This window comes from Mobula birostris, unplaced genomic scaffold (assembly GCF_030028105.1).
Source record: "Mobula birostris isolate sMobBir1 unplaced genomic scaffold, sMobBir1.hap1 scaffold_287, whole genome shotgun sequence".
In the NCBI taxonomy this organism is placed as follows: domain Eukaryota; kingdom Metazoa; phylum Chordata; class Chondrichthyes; order Myliobatiformes; family Myliobatidae; genus Mobula; species Mobula birostris.
Window position 1 is genome coordinate 703,571 of NW_027275927.1, and position 15,685 is coordinate 719,255.

At 45.7% G+C, this 15,685-nt stretch overlaps 1 protein-coding gene across 7 annotated transcripts in view; it reads right to left on the reverse strand.

Moving 5' to 3' along the window:
- LOC140192866 (WD repeat-containing protein 26) overlaps positions 1-11,945 on the reverse strand; it is a 156,746-nt gene extending 144,801 nt beyond the window's left edge. For 6 of the 7 annotated variants that reach the window (XR_011884474.1, XR_011884476.1, XR_011884475.1 and 3 more), the window contains exons 1-3: positions 11,378-11,760; positions 9,651-9,750; positions 9,512-9,568 (exon numbers count right to left, since the gene is read on the reverse strand). Coding sequence is in view for 3 of the 7 variants with exons in the window: in XM_072250361.1 (XP_072106462.1) it covers positions 9,512-9,568; positions 9,651-9,750; positions 11,378-11,670 (450 nt within the window). In the remaining 4 variants the exon portion in view is untranslated. Of the gene's footprint in view, positions 1-9,511; positions 9,569-9,650; positions 9,751-11,377 lie in introns of all 7 variants that reach the window. The other variant, XM_072250363.1, reaches the window with a different exon arrangement.
- Positions 11,946-15,685: the final 3,740 nt, after the last annotated feature.

A 15,685-nucleotide genomic window follows, 5' to 3' on the forward strand; every position in this document is an offset into this window, starting at 1 on the left:
AACAACTTTCAGAGCTCCTTAGAAAAAGTATTGTCGCGATGTATCAAGAGTGTTCATCAGTCCACAGTAAGAGAAATTGTCTACAAATGGAGGAAATTCAGTGCTGTCAACAGGAATTCTGCAGATGCTGGAACTTCAAGCAACACACATCAAAGATGCTGGTGAATGCAGTAGGCCAGGCAGCATCTCTAGGAAGAGGTGCAGTCGATGTTTCAGGCCGAGACCCTTCGTCAGGTCTCGGCCTGAAACGTCGACTGCACCTCTTCCTAGAAATTCAGTGCTGTTGCTACTCTCCCTAGGCGTGGTCTTCCTGCAAAGATCATACCAAGAGCACAATGTGCAATGCTGAAGGAGGTGAAAAAGAATATAAGGGTAATAATAAAAGACCTGCAGAAATCTCTAGAAGTTGTGAAAATAAGAAAAACACTGAACAAGAATGGTGTTCATGGAAGGACGCCACAGAGGAAACCACTGCTCTCCGTTAAAAAAAAAACACATTGCTGCACATCTTAAAGACCACCTGGATGTTCTACAATGCTTCTGGGAATATGTTCTGTGGAAAGATGAGACAAAAGTTGAACTTTCTGGCAAAAATGCACATTGCTATGTTTGGAGAAGAAGGGCACTACACACCAACACCTCATCCCAACTGTGAAGCATGGTGGAAGGAGCATCATGGTTTGGGGCTGCTTTGCTGTCTCAGGGCCTAAACAGCTTGAAATTGTTGAGGGAATAATGAATTCAAAATTGTATTAATACATTTTACAGGAGATTGTCAAGGTAGCAGTCTGTCACCTGAAGCGTAATAGAAGTTGGATAATGCAACAAGACAATAATCCAAAAGACAAGAGTAAATCAACAGAATGGCTTAAAAAGAAGAAAATTTTTAATCGAAGTGGCTGAGTCAAAGTCCTGAAAGGTAAAATGTTTAAATGGATCATGAGGGAGAGCTTCTTCACTCAAAGGGTGGTGAGAACGTGGAACAAGCTAGAAGTGTGTGGAGGGCTCTGGTCTGGGTGCAGGTTGATGGCACTAGACAGAACAACAGTTTGGCATGGACTAGATGGGCCAAAGGATCCTTGTGCTGTAGTATTCTATGACTAGATGTCACCAATGCTACCACTATAAAATCCACTAAATACACTATAAGCATAAGTAAACCCAAGACAATGTCCATCCCTTGTCAAATTCTCATCACCGGCACCCCAGTTACACTCAGCAATCTGAAGGACAGACATCCAAGGAAATAATCCATTATAAAATCTGCTATAACAAATGTGACATATCCACCAACTCTTATAAATCCACTACCATTTAAGGTGGGGGATTGCTTGGGACACTAGTCAAAACTTAGTGTCCATACACCAAAACACAGAAGCAATGGTGAAAGCAGCTCAGCACTTCAGAAAAAATGCCCACTGGCCCTGTCAGGTACCTCTGCCTATCTAATGAAAGTCCTAGTGCCCCACAATGAAGATGGAACAGAGTGGGATTATGTGAGAGGTGATGACAGAAGGAGGGTGACAATCCCAAATGTAATTCACTAGGTACAATCATTTTCAGTTGCTTCATCGATGACTTCCTCTTCCATATCAGCATAGGTCATTAAGCTCAATTAATCCATACATACTAGACAGGAACAAGACTACTTTCTCATTCTCTCTCCATAGTTCTACAAATAATTTTTTCCTTAGGAAGCTTTTGGCCCATTGGATCCATGCTGGCTGCCAGGACAGAAATCATGTTAATCTTATTTCCCTGTACTGCTTCAAATTATTCTCCCTCATATATGCCAAAAACTCTTAATTCTTTCTGCCATTATGTTCCAGTTACCAATTTACTTTGCAACTTTGGAATGTGAAAGGAAACCCATAGCCACGGGATGAATGTGCAAACCCCACATGAACAGCAACCATGGTAAGAAGCAAACATGTGCTATGAAGCAGCAGCACCAACCTCTGCACCACAATTCCAACTCCCTTTTCAACTCCAAATTTGAATCCAGTACAATGCTTGTCATGTATCCTAAAACATAACCATCTTGCTAGTAAAAGAAAGTCTTACTCATGTCATCTTTCATTCATCCAGCTGAAAAAGTCCTTCAAAAATTGGATAAAAACTGGTGGTACAGAGAATGAAGATTCATGGTAAAAGACGGGTACCAAAAATAACGATTATATAATAAATGATAATAAATGGGGGGGGGGGGGAGAGGAAAGACCATCAGGCAACAGAATCATGTTTTTCCTCCAACCTCAATACCATTGCTGTATCTCTTAATTCATTTAATACCCAGAATGCTATCAGTCTGTTTTGACTGAACACAGTAACTGAGCCTGTATAGACATTCAGGATAGGTTCTTTGTATTAAGAACATTTTCCTCACCACATTCCTGAATAGCTTGCCCATTACTTACAAAAGGCATTTTATCTTTGTTGGAAGCTCCTATCCAGACCTAACCTCTTACCATCTAGGGTTAAGAAACTGAGATTCACTAGTTCCTGCACGAAGAAATTCCTACACACCGATCTATTATATGCATGATCCTCTCTTACCCTGTAATATGTCCTTGCATTCAAGACTTTCTCACTAACTGAAAATTATATCCCTTAAGATGTCTCAATAAGATCACTCATTCTACACTCCTGCAGTACTCTTCTCAGGAATTAATTGTATTTTTAAACTCCAACCTCTAGCAACGAGGGAAAGTATACATTTACCAATTTAACTACTCGTAGCAACCTGTTACATTTTGTATTTCATACATAAGAACATCTAGATCCCTCTTCACTCTACTCACGTGTAGTCTTAGACTGACTTCTGATTCCTAATACCATTCCATAGTCTCACACTTGCCTAGAATAAAATCCATTTGCTATTTCCCCCAACCCTATATCCTTTGCAGAGTGCAAACGTCCTTACGGCACCATAGCCTTTCAATATTTTACACACCGTTGCCTTCAAAACTACACTAATTACATCCTTCCATTCTGAAAAAGACCCATTTTTTCCAGCTGTGTCCTAGGTGACATTTAATTCTTCTCGCAAAACCATGAACTTTTATTTCATGCCATGAGCAAGGCTGGTGCACCTTAACAAATGCCTTCTGGAAATCATAATACACTACATCCACAGGCTGCAGTCCCTCAACTCTTCTTTGATTATAGACTACAGAATCTTCCCAAACACAAATAGTACTGACATGCAGTTTCCTGCTTTTTGTCTCCATCCCTCCTTAATCAAATATGTGCAGTTTTCCCACCCTCTAGTGTCCTGCAGGAACTGACTTTTGAACAACTTCAACCAATACTTCTACAGCCACTTATTTTAAAATGTTTAGGTGCTGACCATGAGATCCTGACAACTTACTTGCCCTTACTGCCATCAGCTCTTTCCAACACTTTATCTCATGAGATGGACATTATTACAAACCTGTTTTCCTTTTGAAACTGGGCCATCCCTTATCTTTGGAATTTTTGCAGCATTTTCCCACTGTGACAAGAGATACAAAGCATTGGCTCAAATTATCTGTTATTTGTTTCCTGTTAATTAATAATCCCTCAGTCTTGCTCTCCAAGGGGTCTGCACACAGCTTAGCAGCCCTTTTCCTTTTTTTATATATCCACTGAAGCTCTCGCTGTTGGCTTTATCACTTGCTAGTTTACTCTGAATCAATTTTCTCCCTTCTTAGCTCTTTAGTTTTTGCCATTTTATATGCTGTAGTTTTTGATTTAATATTTTCCTCGATCACCTTTTCTCATTGATTATGTAAATAGTAATTTCTCAGTCAAGGGCAATATTCTCCCTTATCTAGTCTACCATGTCCTTTAAGAACTTTCAAGTGTCTTTGAAAACTCATTTCATACTTCTAAACTCTAGGGAACACAATCGACTTTCTCTCTCCTAATACAGCAAATCCAGCATTCATTGAAATCAGCCTAATGCATACTGAACCATGACAAATACATTATTTTTTAGATAAGGAGAGGAAAACTATACACAGCATTTCAGTCTCAACTTCTCCATTTCATAAACACGCATGCAGCTTCCCCAGGTTGGCATGTCATTATCAGCCAAGTCAGGTGTTGTCCTAGAATGCAAACCAGGATTGGTCCTGACTTGATATCAATGGCAGTGAATTACATGTAATTACAGTCTCAACTTGTTACCAACAGTTATCCCACAGCAAGTGCATCCTCACCCTACCACAGATAGTCTTTTTGTCTCATCCACTCACTCAGCCTCTGACACTTAAGACTAAATTTTCTCTTTCCCAATTCTAATGAAAGGCATTATTTTGAAATTAGTTTTACTACTTCTTCCCGACACTGCTTGACCTCTGGAATGTTTCTATTTTGCTTTTATTCTGATGTTACAGATTGATTCACTTTTTCCACTGCCATTCATTTCAGCTCCAGAGCACATTGTAGACACCCAGTATGGAGCTACTAGATCTACTTTCAGTCCATTCCATTATTACAAGCACAGTGCTATAACGTACCTTCCTTGTGAAGACAAGATTGCAGTGGTTACTACAACCAATCCCATCAATGCCACATTGATTGGTGAAATCAAGAAATTTATGCACAAACACAATTTGCAAATACATCCTTCCAGACCAATAGCCTAGTCAGTGCTGGTGCCGTCAAACAACTCTTCATGATACACTGACGTCAGTAGCACAAGGCACAGAAACTCTATGTTTTTGCAGGTCCCCCCCCCCCAAAAAAAAAGAGAACTAATTCCTCAAAAGGAAGAATGTACAAGTGTTAATTAGGCTTCATTGCTCATACCTGACCTGATGCCACAAGTTTGAAGTGTGAACTCAACATTACTCTTTTCCAACTGTACACTAGCATTGCTGATTTCATCCTGCCAGTACCCAAGGATTATGTCTGGAACATTATTTATTAGATACAATCTGCATGTATGACTTGCCAGGCTTTTGCATGACCTTAGATACAAGTCACACACATCTGTGCTAGGCTGACTGAACTCAGTGACTTTTCTACTCTAGGTTCTATAGAAGATTGATGCATGATAATCCAACCAGTTTTATTCATTGTATCTCAATGCTAGGACATTTCAAAAGATAACAGCTCTTAGAGATGGAAATAGGGAGGAACTGAGGGCAATACAGAGGGACCTGAAGCCAGGATCAGGGAGGCTAAAGACAGGTACAGGAGGAACCTTCAGTGGAAACTCCAGCAGAACAACATGAGAGAGGTCTGGAGGGGGATGAGGACCATCACTGGGTTCCGGAAAACTAGCAACAGAGGAGCTGAGGGCAGTGTGGACAGGGCCAACAAACTTAACCTGTTCTTTAACAGATTTGACATTGTGACCCCTGCCCATCCCCCACATGAGCCATCTGTTGTCGGCCCCCAATCAACACATATTCCACTCTCCCCTCCTACCCCTCCTCACAGTCCCCCACCCTGCTCTCATGACTATACCTCTCCCCCACACAAAACCACCACGGTGGGCTTCACGGCTGAACAGGTGAGAAGACAGCTGAAACGTCTCAACCCAAGCAAGGCTGCAGGACCAGATGGTGTCTGTACCAGGGTGCTCAAAGCCTGTGCCCCTCAGCTATGTGGAGTACTTCGCCATGTATTCAACCTGAGCTTGAGTCTCCAGAGGGTTCCTGTGCTGTGGAAGACGTCCTGTCTCGAAGACACCGCGCCCCAGCGGCCTCAATGACTACAGGCCAGTGGCATTGACCTCCCACCTCATGAAGACCCTGGAGAGACTTGTTCTGGAGCTGCTCCGGCCTATGGTCAGGCCACACTTAGATCCCTTCCAGTTTGCCTACCAGCCCCGATTAGGAGTTGAGGATGCCATCCTCTACCTGCTGAACCGTGTCTACGCCCATCTGGACAAGCCAGCGAGCACTGTGAGGGTCATGTTTTTTGACTTCTCCGGTGCGTTCAACACCATCCGCCCTGCTCTGCTGGGGGAGAAGCTGACAGCAATGCAGGTGAATGCTCCCCTGGTGTCATGGATTCTTGATTACCTGACTGGCAGACCACAGTACGTGTGCTTGCAACACTGTGTGTCCGACAGAGTGATCAGCAGCACTGGGGCTCCACAGGGGACTGTCTTGTCTCCCTTTCTCTTCACCATTTACACCTCCGACTTCAACTACTGCACAGAGTCTTGTCATCTTCAGAAGTTTTCTGATGACTCTGCCATAGTTGGATGCATCAGCAAGAGAGATGAGGCTGAGTACAGGGCTATGGTAGGAAACTTTGTCACATGGTGTGAGCAAAATTATCTGCAGCTTACTGTGAAAAAGACTAAGGAGCTGGTGGTAGACCTGAGGAGAGCTAAGGTACCAGTGACCCCTGTTTCCATCCAGGGGTCAGTGTGGACATGGTGGAGGATTACAAATACCTGGGGATACGAATTGACAATAAACTGGACTGGTCAAACAACACTGAGGCTGTCTACAAGAAGGGTCAGAGCCGTCTCTACTTCCTGAGGAGAGACTGAGGTCCTTTAACATCTGCCAGATGATGCTGAGGATGTTCTACGAGTCTGTGGTGGCCAGTGCTATCATGTTTGCTGTTGTGTGCTGGGGCAGCAGGCTGAGAGTGGCAGACACCAACAGAATCAACAAACTTATTCGTAAGGCCAGTGATGTTGTGGGGATGGAACTGGACTCTCTCACAGTGGTGTCTGAAAAGAGGATGCTGTCTAAGTTGCATGCCATCTTGGTCAACGTCTCCCACCCACTACATAATGTACTGGGTGGGCACAGGAGTACATTCAGCCAGAGACTCATTCCTCCAAGATGCAGCACAGAGCGTCATAGGAAGTCATTCCTGCCTGTGGCCATCAAACTTTACAACTCCTCCCTTGGAGGGTCAGACACCCTGTGCTGATAGGCTGGTCCTGGACTTATTTCATAATTTGCTGGCATAATTTACATATTACTATTCATGGTTCTATTACTATTTATTATTTATGGTGCAACTGTAACGAAAACCAATTTCCCGCTGGGATCAATAAAGTATGACTATAACTATAATGATTTAACTACACTGGCAGTTCTGCATTCACAGAGAAATCGTAGATTTCCTTCCCGGGGGACTTTAAATGCATTTTATGACATCCAGTGTTATTTTTTAAATTCTAGATCAAATTCATTTAAATTTCCTAGTTGCAATTTTGGAATTTCAACTCTGATCTCTGGATTGTTAGTCCAGGCTTTTGGATTTCTAGGCCCGCACCACTGCAAATAAAAGTAAAAATACTGTAGGTACTGGAAATCTGACAATGGGTCACTAGAGCTATGATTAAAGCACTACAGTCAGCTTTGTTTTAGCTACAAATAATGAACTTGCATTTACACAGTACTTACCACAAGAGAGCTTATCAGAAAATAACTCACTGTCAGTGAAACACTTGAAATGACTGTAGACCATCCCTTGGTATTACTGATGTCTGTAAGTTGATTTTGCCTGCAACTTGGAAAATGTATATAAAAAAAACCCCCAAAACACCAAAATATTGAAATTGAATTACATCAAAAGCAAGCAAGATTATTATGAAAGAACAAATATTGAAAGTGACAAAGAGGAAACTAGCTCTGCCATTCACAGGCAGAACACATGCAAGTACGCTGGACTTAGGAATTTAATATTATTGAAAATTGTTCATATGTAGGAATGTCCATAAGGCAGAAGTTCATCATCTTTACGTCCGCAGTGAAGCACAATTGCAAACTTGCTCACATCAAAATCACACAAACATTGATGAGATATTCTCAAATAATTACTTTATAATCATGAGTAGATAGGGCTTCATCAAAACAATGCATCTACAAGCTAGATCCTCAGTCTTGAAGCAATGGGTGTCATAAGCTCATTTCTCTGAAGTATGTTAGGAACATGTCAATATCGCCTGAGTATGACAAATCCACAATCTCCTACTCAAGAGAAAAGAGTCACAAATAATGAAAAGGGATTGTGAGATAAGGATGACAATTCAAGCTTGCAAATTAATATTTTCACAAGAGCAGTGATCTTTTAAAACATTCTGTATGCGGCAGATCAGTAGTTAAAGTTCCAAAACCACACTTTCAAGATTTAGGAGAAAAGAACAATCATAGTGAATCTCACTATAACAAATTCAGACAGGATGGAGACGATGTATAAATGGCCTAATTCTGCTCCTATATTTTATGGTCTTAAATGGACTGGATGCAGGGAGGATGTTTTCCCCTCCCAGCAAGCTTGGAGGTGGGGAGGTTAAGGAATGTCCTGTCTTACGATCTGGAGCAAGACATTTAGAACTGAGATGACAATAGATTTCTTCAGAGACTAGTGACCATAAATGGATTTCTCAACATGAAAGCATTAGGGCATACAGCAAAATAGCAGAAGTATGAAGGTTCACCAGCTACTGTCTTACTGAACAGCAAAGCACAAAGGCTATTTGGTCTAGTCTTACTCCGATTTTGTATGTTTCCACTCTTGTTACTATTTCTACAGAATGTCTATTTCCAACCCAGCAGCAGTGGCAACTTGTGTTGAATAGCACATCCAACAGAAGAGTACAGTATATTTCACTGTCAGTAATAACCATCTCCTTGATTAGCTTGATTACAAGCAAAACAATGCTAATTAACAAGTCTCAATAAATCAAAATGTTCTTTTTAAAGTAGAAAGGCATAAAATCCACATCTACACCTTTATTGTTGTGTAACCAGTTGTTATTTGTCTTCCAAATTTCCTTCCGAATGTATTGATGTCTTTGTTCTACTACAATTTGAGAACCATCCATGGACTTTTACTACACACTTCACAGTAAGTAACACACTTAAACTGCAAAGTTAGTGTAGAATATTACTTATTCAGTATACTTTATAAGTTTATACAAGTCCAAACACCATTTTTCATACAAATTCTAGACCACATTGACTTCCTCTGAATACCAGTATCATAACAAGCAGTTTAGCTACAGATCAAGTTGCTTCAGCTGCAGTCCAAGATCGCAAGAACATAATACTAGTGTTGTTGGATATTTCGACAAGTGAACTAAACACTGAGCACTTAATCCTTCCACAATTAAACTATAAAATGCTAACACTGTAAAGCTCAGATATCTGACAGCATAGATGGAAGCTTCTAGAATCCGTATCACTGTAGTTCTTACTACCAAAGCCCTGAAAAGGTTAACATATTTCCTGTTCTCTCAATCCACCCCTCCCCAACTGGACCGGAAACACTAGACCTCTGCAAAAACAAATGAATCAGCTGGAACAGACAAGCATCTGATCATTTTTTGTCCTCACTGCTAATCCAAAACAAATACAAGGTTTTCTATCCCCTAATGCTACATAAATTATATCCCCACAACAAACATAATCAAGATACACATATTCCTCTGCTGAACACTTCATTCAACCACTGGCCTATCATCCTGACATGTTCAGCATCATGAATTCCCCAAAAAAGCAAAATGAAACAAAAATCTCACTCTGCAACTTTTATTGTTCCTTACCACAATCACATGAGGTGAGTGCACCAAAGACTTCAATTCATTAAGATCGTTTTCGGCCTGTTAACAAAAAACACTGATTAGTGCAGCCCAATGCACACCAGACAAAGAACCTGTGCCTAGACAGCTGATTGAACATTACCTTTTCCCATTCTCCCTCCATAACGTGATTGCGAAACTTAGTAGCAGAAGAATGCTCTAAGCAGCAGCCCGATTCCTGCATCAAAAGATCCACCGTTTGGCTATAAGAGGAGAAATACTTCAAACCTTGAACCCCAACGACAGTACTGTAAAGGAAATCTGGAACATAGTTCTGATGACAACTTAATCACATGCTCCTATTATCATTTTAGCATTTAAGATTGCAAGAACAAAATGTGAAATATATATTTTAAAATAAATCCATGTCGAGACTTAGTCAACCCTGCAAGTTCTGTATAATTTGTGTGCACAGATTTAGGTACAACTTGTGCACAACCTGCACAATATGAAAAAGCCAAAGGTAGAAATTGAATATCATTAGGTATATTACTTGGAAATCACAAAACACCGACAATCTTCCCCAAATATTGAAATATGGCTCAAAGATACCACTTGGAGCTATGTTTCCCAGGAACTCGTATCCAAATTTCAATCATTTGGTTCTTTTGTGAAATCCAAGCTCCAGACTAAACCAAGTATGCAGTAACAGGAAGGAACATCTTAATCAAAATGTTATGTATTTTGGACCACTTAAAACTAGCTATTTATCAATATTATCTCAGAATTTAATTATTTCTATATAGACAATTACAAGATTTGAGCTAAAGAAGCATTTCTATTTGATTATTGTACAGTTGGAGTTTCTACAGGCTTTTGACAAGGTTTCAAATGGCTGGCAGCTGAAAATAAGGGAGAGTAGCAAATTGGATCCAAAATTGGCTCTGGGGCAAAAAGATCATTCGTAGGTGGTTTTGTGACTCCATAGTTACTGCCAATAGGGTTCCATAAGATTCTGTACAAGCTACCTTTCTTTTTATTAATTAATGAATTAGATTTAAGTGTCGGAAATTTGAAGACAATATAAAAATTGGTTTAAATTCATGAGAAAATATTTAAACCCAGAAGAATTAGATGGCAGAAAACAATGAAATAGAATTAAATCCAGAGAAGCACAAGATGATGAATTTGAATGTGTACAAGAAGGCAAAGGAATACACAGATTAAAAGATGTGTGGAAGAGATACCCTTAAGTTTGCTCACTGATTAAAAGGTAGAAGAATAGTACATAGTGATTAAAAAGACACATAATGCCCCATTGATTAGTCAAGAACATGGTATACAAGAACTGCATACAACACTTGTTAAGCCAGAAAAATGAATACTATGTACAGGTATGGTCAGAATAAAGATATTGCACTTGGGGCTGGGGGATGGTTGCACTGAGGGATTTTACAAAGATTTAAAGTCTGGAAAATCCTAGTTACCTTGTAAAGGCTTGAAGTTACTTTCCTAGGAACCAATGCAGCAGGGTGACTCAAGTGAAATACATGAAATGAGGAAAGACCTACTTTACTCAGCTAGGAGCACAGATTTAAAGCAATGAGTAGACTCCAAGGCAGGAGTCTGAGAGAATGTTTGCCCCCATCTTGTAATGTGTGTGCATGTTTGACTGTGATAGTAACAAACGAAGCACAATGATATATTTGGGATGGCTGAGGCTGGATGGCTAGAAAGGCTGGGCAGCCCCTCTTTGAGCAGCACAGACACAATGGGCCGCACGTTATCGTTGGTTTAGTTTTTGGCAGTTTTAAAACATGGAGCAGCGCCCACCCTCCAGCGGATCCCGGGACCCCAGACATGGCAGCCCAAGGTCGGAGTTACACTCACTTCAGCCCCAGGCTATGCAGGTGCTGTCCAATCAGGCGGATCACATCCTCGTCAACCTGGGACAAGCGCTTCTTCTTCTTGTACGTCGCTTGGTCAGGGCTGACACCGCCAGGGCCGGACACCAGGTGAACGACGGCGGCGGTGGAGGAAGAGGGCAGTCCGTTGGAGTGAGCGGCCGAGGAGGTGATACTGTAGGACCCAGCCGCTTCCTCCCCGGGCCCGGCCTGGCCAATTACGTCCCCGTTCTGCGCCGCCACCGCCGCCGCGCCGCCTTGGTTCCCATTGGCCTGCATGACGCCGGGAACCGGGCGCCCGGAGCCGCCTCCTCCTCCAAGGCCCAGGAGGCCGCCGAAGTTACCTGGAGGGTTGCTGGGGCCTAGTCGAGCTCCGCAGTGGGCCGCCCCGGGACCACCCTCGCCCTCCGCCGCCGTCGTCGCTCGCTGCCTCTTCCGCGGGGGCGGAGACACTCCGCCGCTCTCCGAGTCGGAGGAAGAGGAGGAGGAGGCCAGAGTGAACGTCGTGTGCTCGGCCGCAGCAGCCGCCGTGGTGGCTCGGTGCACTGCGGTGTGTCAGCCAATGCCTTGTCCGGTAGTCGGGGGCCTCCGCCGCCTCCTCCCCCTTGGGGAGGGGCGGGGCTCCTGACAGCGCCGCCCGGCCCCGGGGTAGGAGACAGAAAGTTCCGGAAGGTTCCGCGCCCGCCGATCGCCAACGGTCGCCCGGCCGCGGGGTTTCCCTCACTGCTCCCTGGCGGCGATCGGCGCCACTGGGGATGACCGCGCCGGCCGCTCGCGCTGCCCCCTCCCCCCTCGCGAGCTCAATCCGTAGTGATGGTCGTCCGTTCAGTGGAGCGCCTTTGTCACAGAGACATTACTCCCTACACCTCACCACCTCCTGCTCCTCTCGCCTGCCGTAACGCTTTTGTTTTCGTTGCCGCCGATGTTCCCGAACACAAACCAAACCCACAGCCTGATGGAATCCGCCTCACAACAACTGAACAAACCGGATGTTTCCACACTTCCGCCGGGCGAGGGGGCGGGGAAAGGGGAGCCCCCGCCTCTGTGACGTCATCACGCCGGCTTTCGACGCAACTCCGTGCCCGTGTGAAGAAGTTGTAAACCGAGCTGAGGGAAAAAGGTTGGATGTCAGCCAGTGAATGGAGGGTTGTGTCACAATGGTGGGGCACTGGGAGCAAGGGTGGACCCAAATGCAAGACACAGCTTGTGAAGTTAAGTAAATTGAGGTTATTGTTTGATACCCGGAGAGCAAAGCAGAAGCAGGAATAGCGAACTGGACAAGGACTCACGACTACCACTAGGCTGGAACAAGGGTCTGGGCTAGGACTCAGAACAGGATCCCAGAACTAGAGACGACATGAAGAGGCTAGGGTATGGACTCCGAGCCCGAGACTGGGCAAGGACCCAGTACCTGGGTCTTGCCTGGAGCTCAGACCCCAGAACCAGGTATGGACATGACATGGGCTAGGGAGAGGAGGAACATGGAAAACCAGAGCCTCGGTCTCGGGAGAGCAGGTACATGGAAACAGGGATGCATACACAGAACACAGAGTCGGGACCCCTCCTTGGGTACAGGACATAGGACCGGGACTCATGACCCCCCGCGGGGCAACAGCAAGACGGCCTGACTTACCCCACGGAGGCGAGGACAAGACAAGACCAACACGAAAGAACCCCAGACAGTACCTATCTAGCTCCGGCGATAGAACTAGACCGATGTGTAGGCGAGGGCTGCAGTCGAGGGCTAGAGGCGAGAGGGGCAGAGAAGGGATTCAGACGGGGGGGGGGGTTAGGACAGGAATCACAGACCGCCAGGGCCAGGACTTGACTTGGAACTTGGAGGCCGCCGGGGCCGGGACTTGACTTGGAACTTGGAGGCCGCCAGGGCCGGGACTTGACTCGGAACTTGGATGCCGCCAGGGACGGGACTTGACTCGGGACTTGGATGCCGCCAGGACTGGGAATTGACTCGGGACTTGGATGCCGCCAGGACTGGGACTTGACTCGGGACTTGGATGCCGCCAGGGGCGGGACTTGACTCGGAACTTGGATGCCGCCAGGGGCGGGACTTGACCCGGGACTTGGATGCCGCTAGGGCCGGGACTTGACTCGGGCCTTGGAGGCTGCCAGGACTGGGACTTGACTCGGGACTTGGATGCCGGCAAGGCCGGGACTTGACTTGGGACTTGGATGCCGCCAGGGCCAGGACTTGACTTGGGACTTGGATGCCGCCAGGGCCAGGACTTGACTTGGTACTTGAATGCCCCTGGAGCCAGGACTTGATTTGGAGCCTCTGGGTAGAGGCGAGCTCTCGACTCGGCCCAGGAACAGTAGACAGCGGTTCTTGATTCCCTCTGGCGGGTTAACTGACAGACCCACCTCGGTGAGGAAACTGCAGGCTCGCTTTGGCGAGGTAACTTGACAGGGTTGCACTGGTGAGGAAAGGTGAATTACCAGCATTCGCTTCGGGCGGAGACAAGACTTGCTCTGGCCAGATGACGTTGGCACGCCGTACCTTTGGTGACTTTTGCAGACGCTCTTGCGCCGAATGGCTGAAAGCCAGAGACTATAAACTACCAGTTCAGTCAAGAGTAAATTGCCTCCAATCACCAAAGCCGAGGGACACGGGAAAACAGGGAACCACGGGAAAACAGGGAACCAAAGGAAAACAGGGAATCAACGGTCTAGATCGTAACATAAACAAAGTAAATTTAAAGGGACCCCGATCCGGACCATGACAGGTCGAGGGATTGAGATGTCAGCCAGTGAATGTAGGGTCGAGGGATTGAGATGTCAGCCAGTGAATGGAGGGTTGAGGGACTAAGATGTCAGCAGTGAATGGAGGGTCGAGGGATTGAGATGTCAGCCAGTGAATGTAGGGTCGAGGGATTGAGATGTCAGCCAGTGAATGGAGGGTTGAGGGACTAAGATGTCAGCAGTGAATGGAGGGTCGAGGGATTGAGATGTCAGCAGTGAATGGAGGGTCGAAGGATTGAGATGTCAGCCAGTGAATAGAGGGTCGAGAGACTGAGATGTCAGCAGTGAATGGAGGGTCGAGGGATTGAGATGTCAGCCAGTGACTGGAGGGTCGTGGGGTGAGATATGAGCCAGTGAATGGAGGGTCGAGGGACTGAGATGTGAGCCAGTGAATGGAGGGTCGAGGGACTGAGATGTGAGCCAGTGAATGGAGGGTCGAGGGACTGAGGTGTGAGCCAGTGAATGGAGGGTCGAGGGACTGAGATGTCAGCCAGTGAATGGAGGGTCGAGGGATAGAGATGTCAGCCAGTGAATGGAGGGTCGAGGGATTGAGATGTCAGCCAGTGAATGGAGGGTCGAGGAACTGAGATGTCAGCCAGTGAATGGAGGGTCGAGGGATTGAGATGTCAGCCAGTGAATGGAGGGTCGTGGGGTGAGATGTCAGCCAGTGAATGGAGGGTCGAGGGATTGAGATGTCAGCAGTGAATGGAGGGTCGAAGGATTGAGATGTCAGCCAGTGAATAGAGGGTCGAGAGACTGAGATGTCAGCAGTGAATGGAGGGTCGAGGGATTGAGATGTCAGCCAGTGACTGGAGGGTCGTGGGGTGAGGTATGAGCCAGTGAATGGAGGGTCGAGGGACTGAGATGTGAGCCAGTGAATGGAGGGTCGAGGGACTGAGATGTCAGCCAGTGAATGGAGGGTTGAGGGATAGAGATGTCAGCCAGTGAATGGAGGGTCGAGGGACTGAGATGTCAGCCAGTGAATGGAGGGTTGAGGGACTGAGATGTCAGCCAGTGAATGGAGGGTCGAGGGATAGAGATGTCAACCAGTGAATGGAGGGTCGAGGGAATGAGATGTCAGCCAGTGAATGGAGGGTCGAGGGATAGAGATGTCAGCCAGTGAATGGAGGGTCGAGGGATTGTGATGTCAGCCAGTGAATGGAGGGTCGAGGGATTGAGATGTCAGCCAGTGAATGGAGGGTCGAGGGACTGAGATGTCAGCCAGTGAATGGAGGGTCGAAGGATAGAGATGTCAGCCAGTGAATGGAGGGTTGAGGGATTGTGATGTCAGCCAGTGAATGGAGGGTCGAGGAACTGAGATGTCAGCCAGTGAATGGAGGGTCGAGGGATTGAGATGTCAGCCAGTGAATGGAGGGTCGTGGGGTGAGATGTCAGCCAGTGAATGGAGGGTCGAGGGACTGAGATGTCAGCCAGTGAATGGAGGGTCGTGGGGTGAGATGTCAGCCAGTGAATGGAGGGTCGAGGGACTGAGATGTCAGGCAGTGATGAAGAAGATGGAAGTACAAACAGGAGATGG